The 23,403-nt window shown below is 44.4% G+C and overlaps 1 protein-coding gene across 3 annotated transcripts; it reads left to right on the top strand.

The window, feature by feature from the left end:
• The first annotated feature begins 2,768 nt into the window (after positions 1–2,768).
• On the top strand, positions 2,769–22,887 carry LOC143942690 (SLAM family member 8-like). 3 transcript variants are annotated; one of them, XM_077464065.1, is made up of 6 exons: positions 2,772–3,133; positions 6,043–6,348; positions 11,578–11,904; positions 11,987–12,277; positions 18,262–18,369; positions 20,801–22,887. In XM_077464065.1, exons 2-6 carry the CDS (start codon positions 6,222–6,224, stop codon positions 21,046–21,048), a joined length of 1,101 nt encoding a protein of 366 aa, XP_077320191.1. In that variant the 5' UTR covers positions 2,772–3,133; positions 6,043–6,221; the 3' UTR covers positions 21,049–22,887. The 3 variants fall into 3 exon arrangements, with proteins under 3 accessions (XP_077320193.1, XP_077320191.1, XP_077320192.1); XM_077464066.1 differs by having other exon boundaries at positions 5,747–6,348; XM_077464067.1 differs by lacking the exon at positions 18,262–18,369 and having other exon boundaries at positions 2,769–3,133.
• Positions 22,888–23,403: the final 516 nt, after the last annotated feature.

The raw sequence follows: 23,403 nt of genomic DNA, 5'->3' as shown, positions 1-23,403 counted from the left end.
AACACACGTTCCTCCAAAACGGAATAGCTTTCTTGAAGGCCTTTAAACTGCCTGGGTCAAACCCGCCAGATGCAAACACAGTTCATCCAAAGGAGAGGCTCCCTGCGCGGGCTCGGTCATGGCTGCTTAGTGGTGAGCCCGGAATGCAGAAGGAGACCTCTCTTGCGTCCCCGACTCACGCCCCTGATGATGGTGACAGGAGGCACGGGAGTCAGAGGTAGCACGAGTGCCTGGCAGGATCAACAGCCGGTGGATGGATCTGGCTGACTTCAGGAACTGTAGCTGGACAAGCAGGCCCCAGTGACAGCAGACAGGAACCAGTAGACAGCAGGAGACCAACAGGAACAGGTGGATCACTCAGGGGCAGGCACACAGAAGAGTCAGGCAAGCTGGGTCAAACCAGACAGTCAGTACAGGAACAGATGCAGCAGGCAGAGGCGGGAACGTGGAACAAGCCGGGTCGATAACGGATGAGCACGGATGGACCAGAGGATGAGACAGGCGCAGAGTCGTAGACGGCAGGGAAGGTCGCAGGTCAGGCCGGTCAATACACAAACAGATCAGATTCAGGTAATAGTCTCAGGAACGCTGTAGATCAAGCAGCAAGATCAGAAGGGAGAACTGTGTTTAAATAGCCAGCCTGGCGCCGGTAACCGTGCGCGCGCAACCGGGCGACCGCAAACACACGCACAGGCACCCGCAGGCATGCACAGACAGGTGACAGACCACTGTCCCCAGCCAGCCTTTCCTGACACTTCCTTGGTCTTCATGGCAGTGTTTGGTTAGTGGTGCCTCTTGCTTAGGTGTTGCTGCCTCTGGGGCCTTTCACAAAGGTGTGTCTATGTAATGACAGATCATGTGACACTTAGATTGCACACATGTGGACATCATTTCACTAATTATGAATAGTGAATACATACGCACATGCCAATTATCATTTTTTTTATTTCTGAAAAATAGTTTTATGTATATATATATTTCTAATTTTACTTCACCAATGTAGACTATTGTGTTCTGATCCATCACCTATAATTCAGATAGAAAAAAAAAATTAACTAAAGGCTATAATGTAACAAAATAGGTAAAAAAACCAAGGGGGTGAATACTTATATATAAATAAAATAATAATAATAAAATAAAAATAACAATAATAATAATAATAACATTATATATATATATATATATATATATATATATATATATATATATATATATATATACATATGCACTGTGTGTGTGTGGTGTGTGTGTGTGTATATATATATATATATATATATACATATATATATATATATATATATATATATATATATATATATATATATATATATATATATAGTATATATATATATATATATATATATATATATATATATATATATATATATATATATATATATATATATAATATATATATATATATATATATATATATATATATATATACATATATATATATATATACATATATATATATATATATATATATATATATATATATATTATATATATATATATATATATATATGTATATATATATATATATATATATATATATATATATATATATATATATATATATATATATATATATATATATATGTATATATATATATATATATATATATATATATATATAAATACACACACAGTGCATATATATATACACACACAGTGGATATGTATATATAATATATATATATATATATATATATATATATATATATATATATATATATATATATATATATATATATATATATATATAAAATGTTATTATTATTGTTATTTTATTTTATTATTATTATTATTATTCTTTTATTTATGTATATAGTGCCTAAATTGTATGTAAACCCACTCAATCACATATAAAAAAATATATATACTTTTATTGCCAGCGGTTTAGACCTCAATGGCTGTGTGCAAGGGCGGACTGACAACTCATGGGGCCCCCGGGCAATAGGAGATTATGGGGCCCCCAGGCAATCAGAGATTAGGGGGCCCCCAGGCAATCAAAGATTATGGGGCCACACAGTATACAAACACACAGTATACACAGACATGTACACACAGTATACATAGACATGTTTCTATTGGCTGAGAAGGTACTGGAGAGGTGGGACAGCTATAATCTCAGGATTTTTAGACCAAAAGGATGTCGGTAAGGACATTTAAGAGACAGAAATAAAAAAAAAAAACACAAATTTTTACATACTGTCCCTGGTTTTACTGAGGCTGGCAACCCTGATGGGGCCCCCTTAGTGGCCCGGGTCCCCTCGGGCAGTGCCCCGAGTGGCCAAATGCTCAGTCTGCCCCACTGGCTGTGTGTTGAGTTATTTTGAGGGGGACAGAAAATTGACACTGTTATACAATCTGTACACTCACTACTTTAGATTGTAGACAAGTGTCATTTCTTCAGTGTTGTCACATGAAAAGATAGAAGAAAAGATTCACAAAGATGCGAGGGGTGTACTTACTTTTGTGAGATATTGTATATATATATATATATATGTTTGGTGGTTCTAAGTAATTTTTCTAGCAAAAAAGGAAAGAAAAGTAGATTTTTACATGTAGGAGCGAAGTGTCAGAAATGGCCCGGATAGGAAGTGGTTAAAAAAAAAGTGAAAGGGTTAAACACATATGGAGGACGACACTTTCTACATATGAACCTTCTGTGTAATGATTGACTGGGAGGCGGGAGGGGCGGGAGGGGACGGGAGGGGTGACCGGGGGGGGGGGGGGGGGACGGGAGGGACGGGAGGAGGAAGTTGAGCACTTCACTTTTCTTAATCTGCTGACATTTAATATTTCTGCATCTCATGATGATAAGGAAAAAAACAAAAGCAATCCTGTGATGTTTCCATGATGACCAATCACGTGTCTTCTTTGGGGTTTTTGATGGTCCTCATTGTGAGGCCTTGGAAGGAGAACCCTTGAAAAAAAAAAAAACTCCCTTCCATTTCCCGGCAGTCACATGACTTGTGATCAGATCCCGGCTCTGGGCTCTCGTACCAGGAAATTCCATAAGTATTTATCTGGCCTGGCTTCTGGAACGGGTCACATTTACAGATGGGGGTTGAAGGTGATGGACCATACCAAGTTCTCGGGATGAAACCAGGTTGAGGAGCCCCAGGTAAGTCCCACACATAAGGATAATAGATTTATCTTGAAGGATCTTGAAGGAATCTTTTGGCTTGGACACAATGGGGGGTGATTTACTACAAGCGGAGAGCGCAACATCTGGTGCGTACCACGTATGGGAGCCAATCAGCTTCCAGGTTTTGACGTCAAAGCTTAATTGGAACAAGCTGATTGGCTTCCATCCACCGTTATACCAGATGTTGCACTCTCCACTTCTAGTAAATCAATCCCCCCCCCCACACACACACACTGAATATTAAAGCGGAACTCTGGGAATTAGACACAATCTACGCTTCCAGCACACCTCCCAACTCTCTGAGAGACGGGAACGAGGGACACCTACGAGCAAAAGTATGCAGGCATTGGGACACGCCCCCTGCCACGCCCCCTTAAAGGAGAATTGTAAAAAAAAATTATTAGTTAAACCCAACTGCTTCTTTTACCAATACTATTCCTTTATATCGGGTTTTGGAATTTACAAATGTAGCAATTTAGAAATGGGATGAAAGGTTTGGCACTGGGAAACACTTTTGGAAAGATAGAAAGTTAATTTTATATACAATTATAGAGATCAGACCAAAATGAAGGACAAATGAGGAGGGACTATGTTCCAAATCAGGGACCATCCCTTAAAATCAGAGACAGGACCTCAAAATCGGGGAAAGTCGCTCGAAATCAGGGACGATCCCTCAAAATTAGGGACAATCCTTTGAATTTAGGGACAGCCTCTCGAAATGGGAGACAGCCCCTTGAAATCAGAGACAATCCCGCGAAATCAGGGACAATCCCTCAAAATCAGGGACAGTCCCTCAAGTTTGGAGACAGTCCTTGGAAAATCTGAGACAATCCCTCGTTATCAGAGACAGTCTCTTGAAATCAGGGACAATTTCTCAAAATGGGAGACAGCCCCTTGAAATCAGAGACAGTCCCTCAAAATCAGGGACATTCCCTCGAAAGCGGGGACAGTACCTCAAAATCAGAGACGCTCCCTTGCAATCAGAGACAGTACCTCAAAATCAGAGACAGTCCCTCAAAATCAGAGCCAATCCCACAAAATCAGGGACAGTCCCTGGAAAATTAGAGACGATTCCTCATAATCAGGGACAATCTAACGAAATCAGGGACAGTGCCTCGAAATCTGAGACAGTCCCTGGAAAATTGGAGACAATCCCTCGTTACAAGGGACAGTCCCTCAAAATCAGGGACAATCCCTCGTAATAAGGGACAGTCCCTTGAAATAGGGGACAATCCCTCAAAATCAGGGACAGTCCCTCTAAATCGGAGACAGTCCCTGGAAAATCAGAGACAATCACTTGTAATCAGGGACAGCCCCTTGAAATCCAAGACAGTCCCTCAAAATCAGGGACAGTCCCTCGAAATTAGAGATAGTACCTCAAAATCAAAGACAGTCCCTCGTAATCAGGGACAATCCCTCGTAATCAGGGACAGTCCCTAGAAATCAGAGACAGTACCTCAAAATCAGAGACCATCCCTCATAATCAAAGACAGTCCCTCGAAATCAGGGACAATCCATCAAAATCAGAGACAGTCCCTGGAAAATCAGAGACAATCCCTCGTAATTGGGGACAATCTCTTGAAATCAGGGACAGTCCCTCGAAATTGAGACAGTCCCTGGAAAATCTGAGACAATCCCTCGTAATCAGGGACACTCCCTCATAATCAAGGACAATCCCTTGTAATCAGAGACAGTCCCTTGAAATCAGGGACAGCCCCTCAAAATCCGGGACAGTCCCTGGAAAGTCAGAGATAATCCCTCGTAATTGGGGCCAATCTCTTGAAATCAGGGAAAGTCCCTCAAAATCGAGACAGTCCCTGGAGAATCTGAGACAATCCCTCGTAATCAGGGAAAGACCCTCATAATCAAGGACAATCCCACGTAATCAGAGACAGTCCCTTGAAATCAGGGACAATCCCTCACAATCAGGGATAGTCCCTCTAAATCGGAGACAGTCCCTCTAAATCGGAGACAGTCCCTTGAAAATCAGAGACAATCCCTTGTAATCAGGGACAGTCCCTTGAAATCAGGGACAATTTCTCTAAATGTGAGAAAGTCCCTGGAAAATCAGAGACAATCCCTCGTAAACAGAGACATTCCCTCAAAATCAGGGACAGTCTCTCGAAATCAGGAATAGTCCATTGTAATCAGAGACAGTCCTTCGAAATCAGGGACAGTCCCAACAACATCAGAGACAGTCCCTTGAAATCAGGGACAGTCCCAACAACATCAGAGACAGTCCCTCGAAATCAGGGACAGTCCCTCAAAATCTGTGACAATCCCTCGAAATCCAAAACAGTCCTTCACAATCAGAGACATCAGAAGATGGTTCTTCTTTCTATTTTATTCTATTCTTTTTTCTATTCTTTTCTATTCTATTCTATTTGTTTTTTTTTTTCTATTATATTCCTTTGTTTTCTATTCTATCTTATTCTCTTTGGAAATTGGAAAACAAGTCAAAAACGTTCCGAGTTTGAAAACTTGGAATTCTAATAATAAAACTGTTTGAATTTGAAAATGATTTGAAATGGATTCAAATTGATTGGAATTCAAATTTCGTCCAAATTTTTTTTTTTTTCATTATTTCAGATTCGTTTAACTTCGGTACTAAATTAAAAAATTTAGATACATTCGAAATTTCCCAAAAATTTAAATTTGTTCGAATTTCAATTTGGAACGAAACGAACTGCACATGTCTGGTTGCAGTGCAACAATTCTACATTGTAGCAAGTAACTTTGACACACACACACATAGACCTGATTGATCTCAGAGCATGAAGACTGTAGAAGAAAACGTTTAACACGTCAGAACCGTCCTGAACGCGTTTCAACGCACGAGATTGGATGGGATAACATTTTACTGACGGTGTTCCTTTAAATCACAGAAAACATCAGAGCCGTGGAAGTTGGATAAGTGAAGAATTTCTGCAGACATGTCGGAGCTCGGGGAGCTCTTACATCACCGACCACAAATGGAGTTCCCCTTTCCAGAAGAAATGTCCCCATTGGTCATGAGAAGGGAGATCAGGGGAAGTTTGGATTCTCTGTGTACAAATTTCTCTTCATGATCAGAGGGGATTTCATTACAGACCGCAGAGGAGTCAGAAGAGACCCAAAACCACCGGAGAGAATGAGTATGGTGGGAGCAACGTGCCGGACCCTCCTCACCCTTCTACTGCTGCCCCTCACAGGTAGGAGCCGGGGAATGCCCCGCTGTACAGGGGGGATAGACCCGTCCTTCTTATTTATACTGAGATTATTGGAAACAATGGGGTTAATGTTGTCCAAAGATGTGAACTTTGTAAATACATAGATATATATATATTTGTACTTGGGGATGTTTGGCTCTTCTTCCTGTTTAAAAATGATGTCCAATATATAAATATACAGAGATCAGCATCAAAACCTACAAGAAGTATGGCACCAATTATAAGGGCCATTTAGACAGGCAGTGCGGGGACAGACAATTGTTTGCGTTCTACTGCAAGGCACAGCAAAGCGTCATCTGTCCTCATCCTAGTGTGGTGATATTCATTGTGGGGGATGTGTTGCCCCCAAAGGAAGTGGAATATGTTACCACAACACATTACTACACAAGATAATGTTACCTCATCGCAATCTACCACCAGTGTGATCTCTCTCCCTCTCCTCCTTTATTTCTCTATCTCCTTCTCCTCATATCTGTCTCTCGCTCCATCTCTCTGTTTCACCTTTCTACCCCTCGCCCCCCCATCTCTCTCACTCCTCCTTTCTCCCCCCCCCTCTCTCTCCCCCCTCCACCTGTCTTTCTCTCTTTCTCCTCCTCCTCCGCCTTTCTTTCTCTCTCTCTCTCACTCCTCTTTTTTTCCCCTCTCTACCTCTCTCCTCCTTTCTTTCTCTCTCTCACCCTCTCCTCCTTTCTTTCTCTCTCTCACCCTCTCCTCCTTTCTTTCTCTCTCTCACCCTCTCCTCCTTTCTTTCTCTCTCTCACCCTCTCCTCCTTTCTTTCTTTCTTTCTTTCTTTATTTCTCTCTCTCTCTCACTCCTCCTTTCTTTATTTCTCTCTCTCTCTCTCTCACTCCTCCTTTCTTTATTTCTCTCTCTCTCACTCCTCCTTTCTCTCTCTCTCTCTCTCTCTCTCTCTCTCACTCCTCCTTTCTTTCTCTCTCTCTCTCTCTCACTCCTCCTTTCTTTCTCTCTCTCTCTCTCTCTCTCACTCCTCCTTTCTTTCTCTCTCTCTCTCTCTCTCTCTCTCTCTCTCTCTCTCTCTCTCGCTCCTCCTTTCTTTCTCTCTCTCCCTCTCCCCTCCTTTCTTTCCCTCTCTCCCTCTCTCCTCCTTTCTTTCCCTCTCTCCCTCTCTCCTCCTTTCTTTCCCTCTATCCTCCTTTCTTTCTCTCTGTCTCCCTCTCTCCTCCTTTCTTTCTCTCTCCCTCTCTCCTCCTTTCTTTCTCTCTCCCTCTCTCCTCCTTTCTTTCTCTCTCCCTCTCTCCTCCTTTCTTTCCCTCTCTCCTCCTTTCTTTCTCTCTCCCTCTCTCCTCCTTTCTTTCCCTCTCTCCTCCTTTTTTTCTCTCTCTCTCTCCCTCTCTCCTCCTTTGTTTCCCTCTCTCATTCTCTCTATCTTGCTCCTCTTTTTTTCCCCTCTCTCCCTCTCTCCTCCTTTCTTTCCCCTCTCTCTCTCTCTCTCTCTCTCTCTCTCTCGCTCCTCCTTTCTCTCTCTCTCTCTCCTTTCTCTGTCTCTCTCTGTGTCTCCCTCTCTCCTCCTTTCTTTCTATCTCTCTCTCTCCCTCTTTCCTCCTTTCTTTCCCTCTCTCATTCTCTCTCTCTCGCTCCTCTTTTTTTCCCTCTCTCCTCCTTTCTTTCCCTCTCTCGCTTCTCCTTTCTTTCCCTTTCCCCCTCTCCATCTCAACCCTCCTTTCTCTCTTTCTCTATCTTGCTCCTCCTTTCTTTCCCTCCCACCCTCTCTCTCTTTCCCCTCTTTTCTTTACCCCTCTATCACTTCTTTTCTTTCTCCCCTTTTCTCATTTATTTCCATTTCTCTCTCGCTCCTCCATTCTTTCCCTCTCTCTTCTTGCTTTCCCTCTCTTCCTCTCTCTTTCTCCTCCTTTCTTCTCCCCCTCTCTCTCCTCTTTTGTTTCTCTCTCTCACCTTTATTCCCCCACCTCTCCCCCTTTTTTCCTTTATTTCCCACCCCCCCCTTTCTCTTCCCCCTCCTTTCTTTCCCTCTCTCTTTCTCTCCTCCTTTCTCTCCCTCTCTCTGCTTTATTTCCCTCCCTCTCTCTCTCTCTCTCTCGCCCCTCTTTTCTTTCCCTCTCTCTTTCTCTCTTCCTTTCTCTCCCTCTGCTTTATTTCCCTCCCTCTTTCTCTCGTGACCCTCTTTTCTTTTCCCTCTCTCCCTCCTCCTTTCTTTTCCCTTTCTCGCTTCTCCTTTCTCTCTTTCCCTCTCTTTTTCTCTCCTCCTTTCTTTCCCTCCCTTTTCTCCCTCCTCCTTTCTTTCCCTCTCCCTCTCTCTCGTTCCTCCTTTCTTTCCCTCTTCCCCTCCTCCTTTCTCTCCCTCCCCCCCTCCCTCTCTCTTTCTCTCCTCCTTTCTTTTCCCCCTTTGCTCCTCTTTTCTCTCCCTCCCTAGCTTTTTCTCTCCTCCTTTCTTTCCCTCTCCTTCTCCTCTCTCTCTTTCTCTCTCTCTCTCTCTGCCCTGTAGCACTGGGGTCCTTGGGTCACATCCTGGTCAGGACTCTACCTGCATGGAGTTTGAATGTTCTGAGTGTTTCCGCTAAGTACTTCGGTTTCCTTCAACAATCCAAAGACACCCCAAGAAGAGCAGACACGGGACAGCTGCGGCATAGAGGTTAGTATGTATGTTTGTTTTCTTTCAAAGTCCAAACTTCTCCTTTAAGGCTGGGTTCACACTGTTGCGAAATTGGATGTGGGTTTCTTCGCATCCAATTCACATAGCAAGAGATTGTGACCTGCTCTCTATGGAGCCGGTTCACACATCTCCGCAGCGGCTCCGGTGCGAATTCCACAGGAGTCCCGTGCTTCTTTTGGTCTGTTTCAGGTCTGAATTCAGTCCAGAATTTGGGCTGAAGTTGGACCTAAAACGGTGAATGGAGACACAGCGGACACAGCGGACTTCTGCTGTGAGCCTCTGCGTTCTCCAGCCTTAAGCATGGTGGGGTCTCCCATTCCCTGATATGGAGGTGACCACTAGAGGGACCATTTACCAAGGCATATATGAAACATAGTCACCAAAATACCCTGTTTCCCCCTGAAAATAAGACCTAGCGTGATTGCCGGTGATGACTGCATTATAAGCCCTACCCCCAAATAATCCCTACCTTGTTTCCCCGAAAATAAGCCCTACCTTGAAAATACGGACTTTAACTAGTGCTTATTTGGGGGGTAGGGCTTATATTGCAGCCATCACTGACAATCACGCTAGGTCTTATTTTCGGGAAAACAGGGTATGGAACCGCAAGCAAGTTAGGATGTGAAAATTTAAACAAAATTCCAGTTTAATGTCCTAATAATTTAAGTTGCATCCTTGGTAAAAAAAAAATACCCTGTTGCCTTTATTTAGAGGACATCAGGCTACAAAGCGAAATTGATGTGTGAAAAGCCTCCAGTGGAAGCAGTCATCCTCAGTCTCCTGGGTTGCATACTAAACCCTAAACTAGTAAACAGCCTTGAGGGTCAGCTTCCCTCAACGGCTTCTCACAAAGCCCCCATACTTTGCGGCAAATTCCCTGTAAAACAGGCATCAAGGAGATGGGGTGAACCTATTATGTAAAGACTTTAGGGGTCCTGGTGACCACCTTAGGTGATTGTGGTTTGACCTCCATGCTGTTGGTATTTAGAACATCAAAAATTTGTGCTTGTCATCCAAAACGTCCACTCTAATGGAATCCAATCAAACTGTGTGGTTAGATTTTGGATAATGCAGTGCATGTACACTCTGATTACTGGAGGGAGACTGAGGAAATGCTTCATCCTGCCTGCAGCAGACTGATGACATCATCTCTGCCTAGGCACTGGACCGAAGCCCAATGATGACTTTTTAATGCTACTGAAGCTTTTCGGGAAAAAAAAAGATTACTCTCGCTCAGTGTCGGGACAAGGTCATCCAGAGCCCAGGGCAAACATGCCAAACTGCACCCCCCCCGCCCTCAAGGTGTATGAGCATTATGCGTCATCAAAAATTCCCCCCCCAAAAAAACTGAGCACTAATCTTTTTCACCCCCCCAAGCATAAATTCCCCCTCCTCCCAGTGCAAATCTGTTCCCTTGCTGAAATCCCCCCCAGCAGAAATTATACCCCTCACCCCCCCAAATCCCCCCAATTCAAGTGCCCCCCCCAAAAAAAAATCACTTCTCTTAGCACAAATGATCTACCCCTAAGCCCTTGTACACACGGTCGGAGATTCAGACGGAATGTGTCCTATCGGACCGTTTTGTCGGATAATCCGACTGTGTGTGGTCTGCATCGGACTGTTTCCAACTTGTCCGTAAAATTTTCCGACAAAATGCTCTGATCGGACATACTCCGATCATGTGTAGCCTACTCCGACGGACAAAGTGCCACGCATGCTCAGATCAAAATCCTAGACCAAAGCTATTGGCTACTAGCCTGAACGTAGTCCCGTCATAACGAAATTACGTCATCACGTTCTGAATGATCGGATTTTCCGACAACTTTGTCCGACCGTGTGTATGGAACAGTTTCGGACAAAATCCGTCGGACAAAATCCAACGGATTTGGTTGTCAGAATGTCCGACCGTGTGTACAAGGGCTAAGATTACCCCTCCCAATAAATCCACTGGAAACCCCCCCTTCCAGCACAAAGCACCCCAATCATCCCTCCTAGCACAAATATTTTTCCCCCATTCCTTCTCCCCCTAAATTTTAGCATACCCCCCAAATTTCCCCTCCTATAATACTCCCTGCTGCCCCCCAAATCCCCCTTTCCAACATAAATCCCCTCCCCCCTATTTCCTTGTGGTGCCCCCCCACCTTACATGATACCACAGTGCCCAGGGCAGCCGCCCCTCTTGCTCCCCTAATCCCCCCCCTATTTCCTTGTGGTGCCCCCCCACCTTACATGATACCACAGTGCCCAGGGCAGCCACCCCTCTTGCTCCCCTAATCCGCTCCCCCCTATTTCCTTGTGGTGCCCCCTCCCACCTTACATGATACCACAGTGCCCAGGGCAGCCGCCCCTCTTGCTCCCCTAATCCCCTCCCCCCTATTTCCTTGTGGTGCCCCCCCCCACCTTACATGATACCACAGTGCCCAGGGCAGCCTCCCCTCTTGCCCACCCCTTGTCCCGGCCCTGCTTTCGCTGTATATTTTGATATGTCAGGAGTTTATGCATACAGACTCGTGAAAGTTGCTAAAAGGTCCACTTTAAAATGTATCGGGTGCCTTAGTATTATGTCTTAATTTTACAGGTAGGCTTTGTGGTGCTGAAGAACTCACTCACATTAGAGGAATACAAGGTGGATCCGTCTTTCTGTTACCATTGGTTCCTTCAGGATTTAACCCCAGGGAAGTCTTCTGGAGGCACTTGTCTCCTATAGATCATTTAGTGGCCTCTTTTTCCCGAGGATCCTTGGACACGACGTATCAATCTTGTTTCCACGGCAGAGTCAACCTTCTCCAGAACTTCACTTTGGAAATATCGGGGTTAGAGTTGAGGGACACTGGGATGTTCACTTGCCAAATGGTGGATACTCGGGGACACATGAAACTTCATCGATTTGACCTCACTGTCTACGGTAGGTGTTCAATAGATTTATACCTCCTATAACTATTATGTATTATGAAGTTCAAAACGTTTCAATGTTTCTTCATTCCTAGAAGTGGCGGCCAAGCCAGAAGTCGAAGTCTTCGTGTCAAGAAGACAAGGCCAAGTTTGCGGCATTATTCTCAGCTGCAACGTGACTACGGGGAATAACGTAACCTATAGCTGGATAGTTAACACTGGACAAGAGGGTCCATTAAATGAGACCTACAGTCTTTATGATGAGAAACGCCTGCTTAAGATGACTTTGAACTCAACTCATCGAGATGTCTCCTTTACTTGTGTTGTAACCAACCCGGTCAGCCAAGAACGTACCTCTGTAATCCCATGGACAAGCTGCTTTGCAGGTAAGTCCGATGAATTTGTAGTTTAAAGTATATTTATAGCCAAAGCCTTTTTTTTTTTAATTAGTTTTTGATTGAGTAGATCTGGGGTCTCCAAACTTTCTAAACAAAGGGCCCATTTACTGTCATTCAGACTGGACTGCGGCCAGTAGAAGTAGAAAATAACCCAGCTTTGGCTGGAATAGACTGTATCTCAGGCTTGGTGGTCAGTGGTTTTAAAAAGAAATACATAACTCTTGTGCCCAGCAGGTGGGGGATTAGTGCCCCGTCATTGATATCAGTGGGAGGAGAAGTGCCTTATCATTTGTGTCAATGGGAGGACTAGTGCCCCCAGCACCGGTGCCAGTGGTAGGAATAGTGCTTCGTAATTGGTACTAGTGGGAGGAATAGTGCCCCATCATTGGTGTCAGTGGGAGGAATAGTGCCCCATCATTGGTATCAGTGGGAGGAATAGTGCCCCATCATTGGTGTCAGTGGGAGGAATAGTGCCCCATCATTGGTATCAGTGGGAGGAATAGTGTCCCATCATTGGTATCAGTGGGAGGAATAGTGCCCCATCATTGGTATCAGTGGGAGGAATAGTGCCCCATCATTGGTATTAGTGGGAGGAATAGTGCTTCGTAATTGGTACCAGTGGGAGGAATAGTGCCCTATCAATGGTGTCAGTGGGAGGAATAGTGTCCCATTGTTGGTATTAGTGGGATGAATAGTACCTAATAAATGGTACCAGTGGGATGAATAGTGCCCCATAATTGGTGTCAGTGGGAGGAATAGTGCCCCATCATTGTTGTCAGTGGGAGGAATAGTGCCCCATCATTGGTGTCAGTGGAAGGAATAGTGCCCCATCATTGGTGTCAGTGGGAGGAATAATGCCCCATCATTGATATCAGTGGGAGGAATAGTGCCTTATCATTTGTGTCAGTGGGAGGACTAGTGCCCCACCATTGTTGCCAGTGGGAAGAATAGTGCCCCATTGTGGGTATTAGTGGGGTGAATAGTACCTCATAATTGGTACCAGTTGGATGAATAGTGCCCCATAATTGGTGTCAGTGGAAGGAATAGTATACCATCATTGTTATCAGTAGGAGGAATAGTGCACCATCATTGGTGTCAGTGGGAGGAATAGTGCCCCATCATTGGTATCAGTAGGATGCATAGTGCACCATCATTGGTGTCAGTGGGAAGAATAGTGCCCCATCATTTGCGATAGCTGGAGGAATAGTTCCCCGTCACTGTTGTCAGTGGGAGGAATAGTGTCCCATCATTGGTATCAGTGAGAAGAATAATGTCCTGTCATTGGTGTCAGTGGGAGGAGTAGTGCCCCCTCATTGGTGTCAGTGAGAGGAATAGTGCCCCATCATTGGTATCAGTGGGAGGAATAGTGCCCCATCATTGATGTCAGTGGAAGGAATAGTGCCCCATCATTGGTGTCAGTGGAAGGAATAGTGCCCCATCATTGGTATCAGTGGGAGGAATAGTGCCTTATCATTTGTGTCAATGGGAGGACTAGTGCCCCCACCATTGGTGCCAGTGGGAGGAATAGTGCCCCATCATTGGTGTCAGTGGGAGGAATAGTGCCCCATCATTGGTGTCAGTGAGAGGAATAGTGCCCCATCATTGGTGTCAGTGGGAGGAATAGTGCCCCATCATTGGTGTCAGTAGGAGGAATAGTGCCCCATCATTGGTGTCAGTGAGAGGAATAGTGCCCCATCATTGGTGTCAGTGGGAGGAATAGTGCCCCATCATTGGTGTCAGTAGGAGGAATAGTGCCCCATCAGTGCAATTATGGTAGTGTGAAGAATAGTTCCTCATATCAATGTAAAGATCAGTGCCCCAAGGGCCTGATAAAGGCAGGCAAAGGGCCACATTCGGCTGGCTTTGGAGATCACTAGAGTAGAGGAAGATTAGAACCCCTGTCAAGTTTCTCTTGCCATTTGCGCCCCTTGCTCTTTTTCTGGTGAGTGACCTTCATTACTGGGATGTAATAGGAAATACTGAATATTTTTGTTACTGGAACAAGATGTAGGGAGAAATCTTCCAGAAGAATTTATTCCCCCATTAAAGATATTCTTTCTTAATTCCTATCTCAGTAATCGCTGTCTCCAAGGCAGGAAGTGAGGCAGAATTTCCCAATGGACAAAGAGATTCAGAGGCGCACCACACAGACAAACACCCATACGTTTCAGGCTGTTTGTACAGGACTGGAGAGATAATACCCTTTACTATTTTAAGTCTTTAGAATTTTCCACCCTTTCTTCAGAGTTTAGTTAAAAAATGTCACTAAGCAATGTTTCGGGGGTGTGCAGAGCCTCTTTCTCAAGGGAAGGGAGGGCTCCTTTATCGGGGTACATAAGGGCCCTGGGTGATCCCAAAACATTGTTTGGTGAGACTTTTTCACTGATGTCTGAACAAGTCAGTTCTTCAAGAAAGACGTGGAAATGTTTATAGCTCTTCCCATTAGGGACATCATTAGCCATATACCTGACAGAGGTTCCGTCCCTTTCCTACTATATGCCTGTGAAGGTTCTCATTTCCCCGGGTCATGGTATAATGAATGAATAACTTATATAGCGCTACATATGCAAAATAAGGTGCTTTTGCCCCCAGTGTCCATCTGGGTCTTCAGAAGATTTGGGTCTTGAGCTTCTTCCTGAAGGCCAGATGGTATTCTTCCAAGCGGATGTCCACAGGTAGAGCGTTCCATAGCCGTGGTCCTTGGACTGCGAACCTTCGTTCGCCTTTTAATTTATAACGGGTCTTGGTGACGTGGAGGAGGTTCTGGTTAGTTGACCGGAGGGGGCGACCTGGGGTATAGTGGTGTATTTTGACACAGAGGTATTGCGGGGCTCAGGGGTGGACTGACAACTCATGAGGCCCCCGGGCAATAGGAGATTATGGGGCCCCCAGACAATCAGAGATTATGGGGCCACACAGTATACACAAACACACAGTATACACAGACATGTTTCTATTGGCCGAGAAGGTACTGGAGAGATGGGGCAGCTATAATCTCTGGATTTTTAGACCAAAAGGATGTTGGTAAGGGACATTTCAGAGACAGATGTAAAAGAAAACATACATTTTTACATACTGTCCCTGGTTTTACTGAGGCTGGCAACCCTGATGGGGCCCCCTAGTGACATGGGGCCCTCGGGCAGTGCCCAAGTGGGCCAATGGTCAGTCCGCCCCTGGCGGGGCTTTTCCTTGTGTATATTTGTGAGTGAGGCAGAGGGTCTTAAATGTAACCCGGTCCTTCACGGCTAGCCAATGGAGGGTCCTCAGGGACGGGGTGATTGATTCCGAGCGGATGTCCACGGGTAGAGTGTTCCATAGCCTTGGTCCTTGGACTGCGAACCTTCATTCGCCTTTTAATTTATAACGGGTCTTGGTGATGTGGAGGAGGTTCTGGTTAGTTGACCGGAGGGGGCGACCTGGGGTATAGTGGTGTATTTTGACACAGAGGTATTGCGGGGCTCAGGGGTGGACTGACAACTCATGAGGCCCCCGGGCAATAGGAGATTATGGGGCCCCCAGACAATCAGAGATTATGGGGCCACACAGTATACACAAACACACAGTATACACAGACATGTTTCTATTGGCTGAGAAGGTATTGGAGAGATGGGGCAGCTATAATCTCTGGATTTTTAGACCAAAAGGATGTCGGTAAGGGACATTTCAGAGACAGATGTAAAAGAAAACATACATTTTTACATACTGTCCCTGGTTTTACTGAGGCTGGCAACCCTGATGGGGCCCCCTAGTGACATGGGGCCCTCGGGCAGTGCCCAAGTGGGCCAATGGTCAGTCCGCCCGTGGCGGGGCTTTTCCTTGTGTATATTTGTGAGTGAGGCAGAGGGTCTTAAATGTAACCCGGTCCTTCACGGCTAGCCAATGGAGGGTCCTCAGGGACGGGGTGATTGATTCCCAGGTTTTTTTCCCAGTTACCAGTCTGGCTGCTGTGTTCTGGGTGATTTGTAGACGTGAAATTTGTTATTTGGGAAGTCCTAGATAGAGGGAATTTGCGTAGTCGAGTCGGGAATTGATAATATAGCCATTAGTGGTCAGTCACATGCAACTGGCCTTGTTCTCTCAAACTGCATTGCCAGTAATGAACTTGGAGCTATTGTTTACCACATAACGTAAATATATAAAAGACCAAAACTTCCAACCCTAATGGGGTGGTAAACACAAAACTCAGGGATTTACAGGTGAATAACCTGTCAGGAAATTGACCATCTCTACTCCATAGTTACATAAAACCCAAAGTTTATTATATTTGACTCAACCAGAGCACCAGTTGGTCATGTTAAAACATAAAGGTTAATAGAAAATAAATAAATTAATAAATAAATGAAAAACGACATCAAGATGTTGAAAAAAACAGTATACAGATACCCAAAAGTTTTGTGTGGGCTCAACCATAGCTTCATTCTACATAGGATGCATACATCTACCCAAGAATAGGCCCTACATTGGTATGTCATGTACATATACAATTAAAGATGGTGGAACAGTGGTGTAGTGGGTAGCACTCTTACCTAGCAGTAAGAAGGGTCGCTGGTTCAAATCCCAACCACGACACTACCTGCCTGGAGTTTGCATGTTCTCCCTGTGCCTGTGTGGGTTTCCTCTGGGTCCTCCGGTTTCCTCCCACACTCCAAAGACATGCAGGTAGGTTAATTGGCTTCTGTAAAAAATTGTCCCTAGTATATGAATGGGGACCTTGGATTGTGGGCTCCTTGAGGGTAGGGACCGATGTGAGTGAGCGATGCACAGGGATAGGGACAATTGTAGACACTCACTCAGGTTGGACTGGATGGACTGGTGTCTTTATTCAACCTTACTAACTATAACTAACTATGAAACAACAAGGTAGGTATCAGTTTGTACAGCTGTGGTGGAGTTGCAAGTATCTCAACGCATTTCATAAAGATGCTTCTTCAGGAGAAGGGCATTCTCAAGATGATAAAGACATCTAGATGAAACTAGGGACATATGCAGAATATTATGTGTCTGATGCAGTGGAGAATAAAAAGAGGGACAACAGCGCTGGGCGCCATAATATCGAAATGGCAAGGAGGCACTATGTAAGGGGGAACAGCCACGAAAAGGAACAGGATGCAAAATCTAACCCAAACCCCCATTAATTACGAGAGGGCAGTCTGATCATCCTAGTGTAGCACACAGATTTCGGGCCTTGCTCTCTGTTGAAGACGTTTCACAGCTAACCAAGCCACTTCAAGTTGTTTGGTGAGCTACCAAAGGTCTTCAGTGTAAGCCCTTGTACAAACGATCGGAGATTCCGACGGAATGTGTCCGATCGGAGCGTTTTGTCTGATATTCCGACTGTGTGTGGTCTGCATCGGGCTGTTTCCGTCGGTGTATCAGTCAGACCAAATTTTCCAACTTGCCGGAAATATTTTCCGACAAAATGCTCCGATCGGACATACTCCGATCATGTGTAGAGAATTCCGATCGGAAAAAGTGCCACGCATGCTCAGATCAAATTCCTACATCAAAGATATTGGCTACTAGCCTGAACGTAGTCGTAACGAATTTACGTCATCACGTTCTGAACGATCAGATTTTCCGACAACTTCGTCCGACCGTGTGTATGCAACGGTTTCGGACAGAATCCGTCAGACAAAATCCGAAGGATTTGGTTGTCGGAATCTCCGACCGTGTGTACAAGGGCTTAGAGAACTAGTCCGGCTGAATATGACCAACTACTACCAGCTTTCTCACTGTACTGCAAAAAGTTTTTCTAACTGGTGTCTGGGAAACCCTTGGAGAAACTAACCTCACTACCTATTCCAATGACCATTATCTTCTTGCAGGGTCTCTTTACGAAGCATCATGTATATTATTTGGAGTTCTTGATGTTCTCTTTAAAGTAGTGCACTAGAAAAATGATTATAAGTAATTTGTCTGGTATGTAAAAAAAAAAAAAAGGCAATTTTTCTAAACACTTCTTCCCTCCACAGGACAAGATTATAGGATGAACGGTAACATATTGATACTTGTTGTAGCTTCTCTCATTATCATGTTTACCACCATGATGATCTGCGTCTACTTTTTTAGCAGAACCTCAGGTGAGCCCATGTTATTGGAGGTGGGGGGGGGGGAACTCTTGATTTAAACCTAAGCTGAAAAATATGTTTTTCCTATTAACTATGGCTGTTGAGGTCTTGCAAAGAATTAACGTCAGTCTAACAGCTAAATATACAGTTTGAGTACATTTTAGGGGTATTTTGCCACCCAAAGGATTTGTATTTCTGTTCATTTAGTCTTTTGATTTACACAACCATACCAGACAACACAGTCAGCTTGGTTACCTCCCTGTTTCCATCCTGCAATTGGATAGTGAAGGAGCAGCAGAAGACTTATGAGACCTTCTCTCTCCTCTCTCATTCTGTTGGCATGTTTCTTGTCAGCACAGCACTGCAGCACACCTGATTGGCTCCTAGTAATGCCCCACCCTGACATCAAGGCAGATACCATATTGAAAATAGGCACTTGTCTTCAATGGTGGATTTTGGTGGTCGCTTCCATATTCCCAGCGTGTGATTGGAAAGTGAAGGAGTGGCAGGAAACTGATGAGGACTTTTCTCTTCTGTCTCATTCTGTCAACATGGTCCTTGTCAATACAGCACCACAGCACACCTCATTGACTTCTAATGCTGCCTCATCCTGACATCAAAGCTGATACCATATTGGAAATAAGCACTTGTCTTCAAAGAGGGCTTTTGTTGGTCACGTCCATGCTCCCAGCCTGTGATTGGACAGTGAAGGAGTGGCAAGAGACTAATGAGGTCCTCTCTTTCCTGTATCATTTTGTCAACATGTTCCTTGTCATCAACACAGCACTGCAGCACACCTGATTGGCTTCTAGTAATGCCCCACCCTGATATCAAGGCTCATGCCATATTGAAAATACGTAGAGTACTTGTCTTCAATGAGGCTTTTGGTGTTCACTTCCATGTTCTCAGCCTGTGACTGGGCAGTTAAGGAGTGGCAGGAGACTGATGAGGTCCTCTCTCTCCTCTCTCATTCTGTCAACATGTTCCTTGTCAACACAGCACATCTGATTGGCTCCTAGTAATGCCCCGCCCCCTGACATCAAGGCTGATGCCATATTGAAAGTACGTACAGTACTTGTCTTCAATGAGGCTTTTGGTGGTCACTTCCATATTCTCAGCCTGTGACTGGGCAGTGGCAGGAGGCTGATGAGGTCCTCTCTCTCCTCTCTCATTCTGTCAACATGTTCCTTGTCAACACAGCACATCTGATTGGCTCCCAGCAATGCCTCGTCCTGACATCAAGGCTGATACCATATTGAAAGTACGTACAGTACTTGGCTTCAATGAGGCTTTTGGTGGTCACTTCCATATTCTCAGCCTGTGAATGGGCAGTGGCAGGAGGCTGATGAGGTCCTCTCTCTCCTCTCTCATTCTGTCAACATGTTCCTTGTCAATCCAGCACTGCAGAACACCACACCTGCTCCTATGCACCTAGTGCTGCCTCACATCAAGGCTGATAATATATTGAAAATAAGTATTTTTGCTATTTGCATTTAGGGATACATTTAATCAAGTTAATGAATGCATACATGCACTGTATTCATTGGTGTTGTTTTAAATCTTCTTGAAACATATCTTTAAAGTGGAAGTGCGGAAAGCTAGTGATTCCCTCAGCGAATTCATTTTGTATGTAAGGGGACGAGTAAAAGTGTTATTCAAATTTGTCTAGGAATGTCACCCGACCGGTACACCCATTTTGCCCTTTGCTCCTCAGGCTCCTGCTCCATAGCCACCCCCTTCTAGGTCACTGTACAGACTCTCATAGGCCTAGAGTTGCCACCTGTCCAGGATTCCTCCAGACAGTCAGGGTTTTGAATCATGTGTCCAGGTTTCAGGCAGCCTGAAACCCAGACACATTATTCAAACCGGGCAGTGGCTCCTCAAGTAACAGAGATACTCACTCAAATCTGTTGCCATCTGGGAGCTGCAGGCGGCTGTCTTGGGGTAAGTTCGGCATCACTGGGTGGCAGGGTGATGATGTCAGAGCAATTTGGCCACACCCACCGCTCGCTGCTGCATTACTACTCTCCTTGGGGCACCCAAATTTGTCCCATGCCGCTAAAGTGTCCCTCAAGACAAAGGTTGTCAGTTCAGCTTAGATCTGCTGTTCACCCGTGAGTGTTCTCAGACAGGCTAGCCTTCCTCCGAACTTGTGAATTGTTGTATTCTGACTACAAGTTCTTCCCACTTACAACTGGTGTGTCTGTGAGTAACTGTTGCCACATGACACTACCCCCCCCCCCCCCCCCAGTGCTCTACTGGGGGCATATGTTAAATTAATATCAATGTTGCATAAATATAAGCTCGGTGGGATTGAACGTAGTCCCCTGCTGCTAGAAGTTAATACTAAAAACCATAAAATGGTCATAAAATGTGTTTCTTATGCTGCAAAAGTATCATCTGGGTGTTGGTATGGTAAGATACTCATTCTGTCTTCTTCCAGGTAAAACTCCAGTAAAAGGAATACAGAGGACTAACATTCATACTGGGGAGACATTTCTACAGCTGGAAGAAGAGAATGACACCCCCGAGAACACGTTGACTGGCCTTCAAGACAACGAGGAGACAACAGCCCTGCAAAATGGAGAAATTACCCTTTCTCATAATACAGACCAGGGCAGTATTGAAGAGAGGACGGTGCAGTTCAATCCTGAGACGATTGTAACACATAAAGTGGAGACAATTGTATAACATGAAGAGGGAACCAAATGGCAAGGGATGGATAAACATCAAAACCTTTATCTGGGACCAAAGGAAGACATGAAGACATGATACTTCTATCTGGAATGTGCAGGTCTACCATAAAATGAAACAACAATGGATTTTTGCTAATTTTATTGCAAATACCTTCTTCTGCTTCTATTTTGTTGGTTAAATGCAAAAAAGAAAAACCAGAGAAGTTCTGCAGGGCATTCACAGATGCAAGAGTTCTACATTGGAACATAGGGGGTTTAATGCCATGTTATCATTCAATGTTCTGCAGCTGCCCACCATGTGTCTGAGGTGGCTGGAGGACTATTCTGCATGGTGACTTTATAGTCCTATTATTTTTCAGAATTCAAGAGTTCTGCCCCTGCAGCTTGCTGTCACCTACTTATCTGGTTTCCTCATTATTGACCCATCTGTCCAGAAAAGGTAGTCAATAGAAGAGGTGCTCCAAAGGATGGAGAAAAAAAAAAAAACAATGAAGGAAAAGTCCCAAGAGAGAACCTAGTGAGTGCCGTATGGGTTTGATGAGTTCAGTGGTTCAGGCTGGTTGAGATCAGAATATCAGGTATGAGAATTCTCCCATCTGGGAGGTTCCGAGAAGCCCAGATCGGGATCACGCAACCTGTGTCTAAAACTTGACGGTGGAGTTCCCAAAGGTCCAACTCTGGAGGTGTTGGGATTCTGGTACATGCAATGATGGAAGAAAGTGGCCCCAAAAAATGAGGTCATAGGCACAACCCACGACCTACTTATTTTTGGAGTCAAGTTCTTCAGGAATAGGTAGAAGGTGGTGATATCTCCTTATACTTCTGTTGGGTTTTCAACTTGCACTTTTTAAAGCTGTTTTTCAGATGGCAGAACAGAGCAGCACCGAAACATTTCAATGGTAAAAAATATATTTTTGTGATGTACTGAAATATCAGGCCGTGATTTTATTTTAATTTTTTTACCAAGTTTTTACAAACTGTACTAGTTTGTAAAGTGATATTAAAGAAAATATGGGCAGCATGGTGGCTCAGGCAAGCCATAGATTATGTGATTTTCTTTCCTACAACCATGCTTGATACCCCCATCGACACAGTCAATGTTGATGTGGCATCCCTCCTGGTGGGGGGGGGGGGGCGCCGAGAGCCATCCCTGCTGGGAGAACACAGTGATTATTGCTAGAAGCTATAGCCATTGGCAATAACCAAATGTTAGAAATCCAACATGCTGGTTGTACCCAAGTAAATCAATGGATCGACTTGGATACAATCAGCCTGCCTGTAGAGGGCTTGAGTCTCAGCCGGTCCCCGCTGAACCGGCCAAGATTTAAACCCTCCAAGGTCCAGCTTTAGTGGTTAGCACTTCTGCCTTGCAGCACTAGGGTCATCAGTTCAAATGCCAACCCTTTCACTACCTGCTTGGAGTTTTACATGTTCTCCCTGTGCTTGTGTGGGTTTTCTCCAGGTATTCCGGTTTCCTCCCACACTCCAAAGACAAGCTGATAGGTTAACTGGCTGCTGTCTAAATTGGCTCTAGTGTGCATACTAGGAATGAACGTGAGTTAGGGACCTTAAATTGTAAGCCCCTTGAGGGCAGGGACTGATGTGAATGTATATGTGTAAAGCGCTGTGTAAATTGATCGCGCCATACAAGTACCTGTAATAAATATGGAGGTAATGGCACTTTGCAATAATCAGGTGGGACACAGCTCAGCTGTTAATGATTGGGAGAGGTTTATTGGTTCGCATGAGTCAGAGAAGGGTCTCTGCTTTGAAGTAGAGCCCATCTTAATAAGTATAAAATACAAAAACAGCTAATAAACCATGTAAAGTTAAATGGGTGTATAATATATCTATATATATATATATATATATATATATATATATATATATATCTATCTATCTATATATATATATATATATATATTAAGCTTTTTATACAATTAAATATATTTTTGTAATTAAACGTTTCATATGTGCATGCCTTTTTATTTCTTCATGTTGTCTTTTAAGCTCTAGATCAACCATTCTCAACCAGGGTTCCTCCAGAGGTGGCTAGGGGTTCCCTGAGCTGTGGCTGGTGTACCTCCTGTTTGATGGTGCCTACATACGTCTGAGCCAATGCCACTTTGAGGAGACAGTGGTATGACACCAATGATCTTTATAGTTCTCTGTAAGAGGGCCATTCTTACCACCACTGTAAAAAAGGGCAATCTTGTCACTGACCACCAAAGTAAGAGGCATTGTTCCCACTGACCCCCAATGAATAGGTTTATTAATGGTTCCCTGAGACCTGAAAATTATTTTAAGGGTTCCCCTGGGGTAAAAAGGTTGAGAAAGGCTGCTCTAGATC

The sequence above is a fragment of the Lithobates pipiens genome, unplaced genomic scaffold (genome assembly GCF_037356315.1).
Source record: "Lithobates pipiens isolate NorthernLeopardFrog02 unplaced genomic scaffold, aLitPip1_a1.2 Scaffold_30, whole genome shotgun sequence".
Lineage (NCBI taxonomy): Eukaryota > Metazoa > Chordata > Amphibia > Anura > Ranidae > Lithobates > Lithobates pipiens.
The sequence above is the reverse complement of the archived record's forward strand: the minus strand, read 5'-3'. Positions and strand labels throughout refer to the sequence as shown.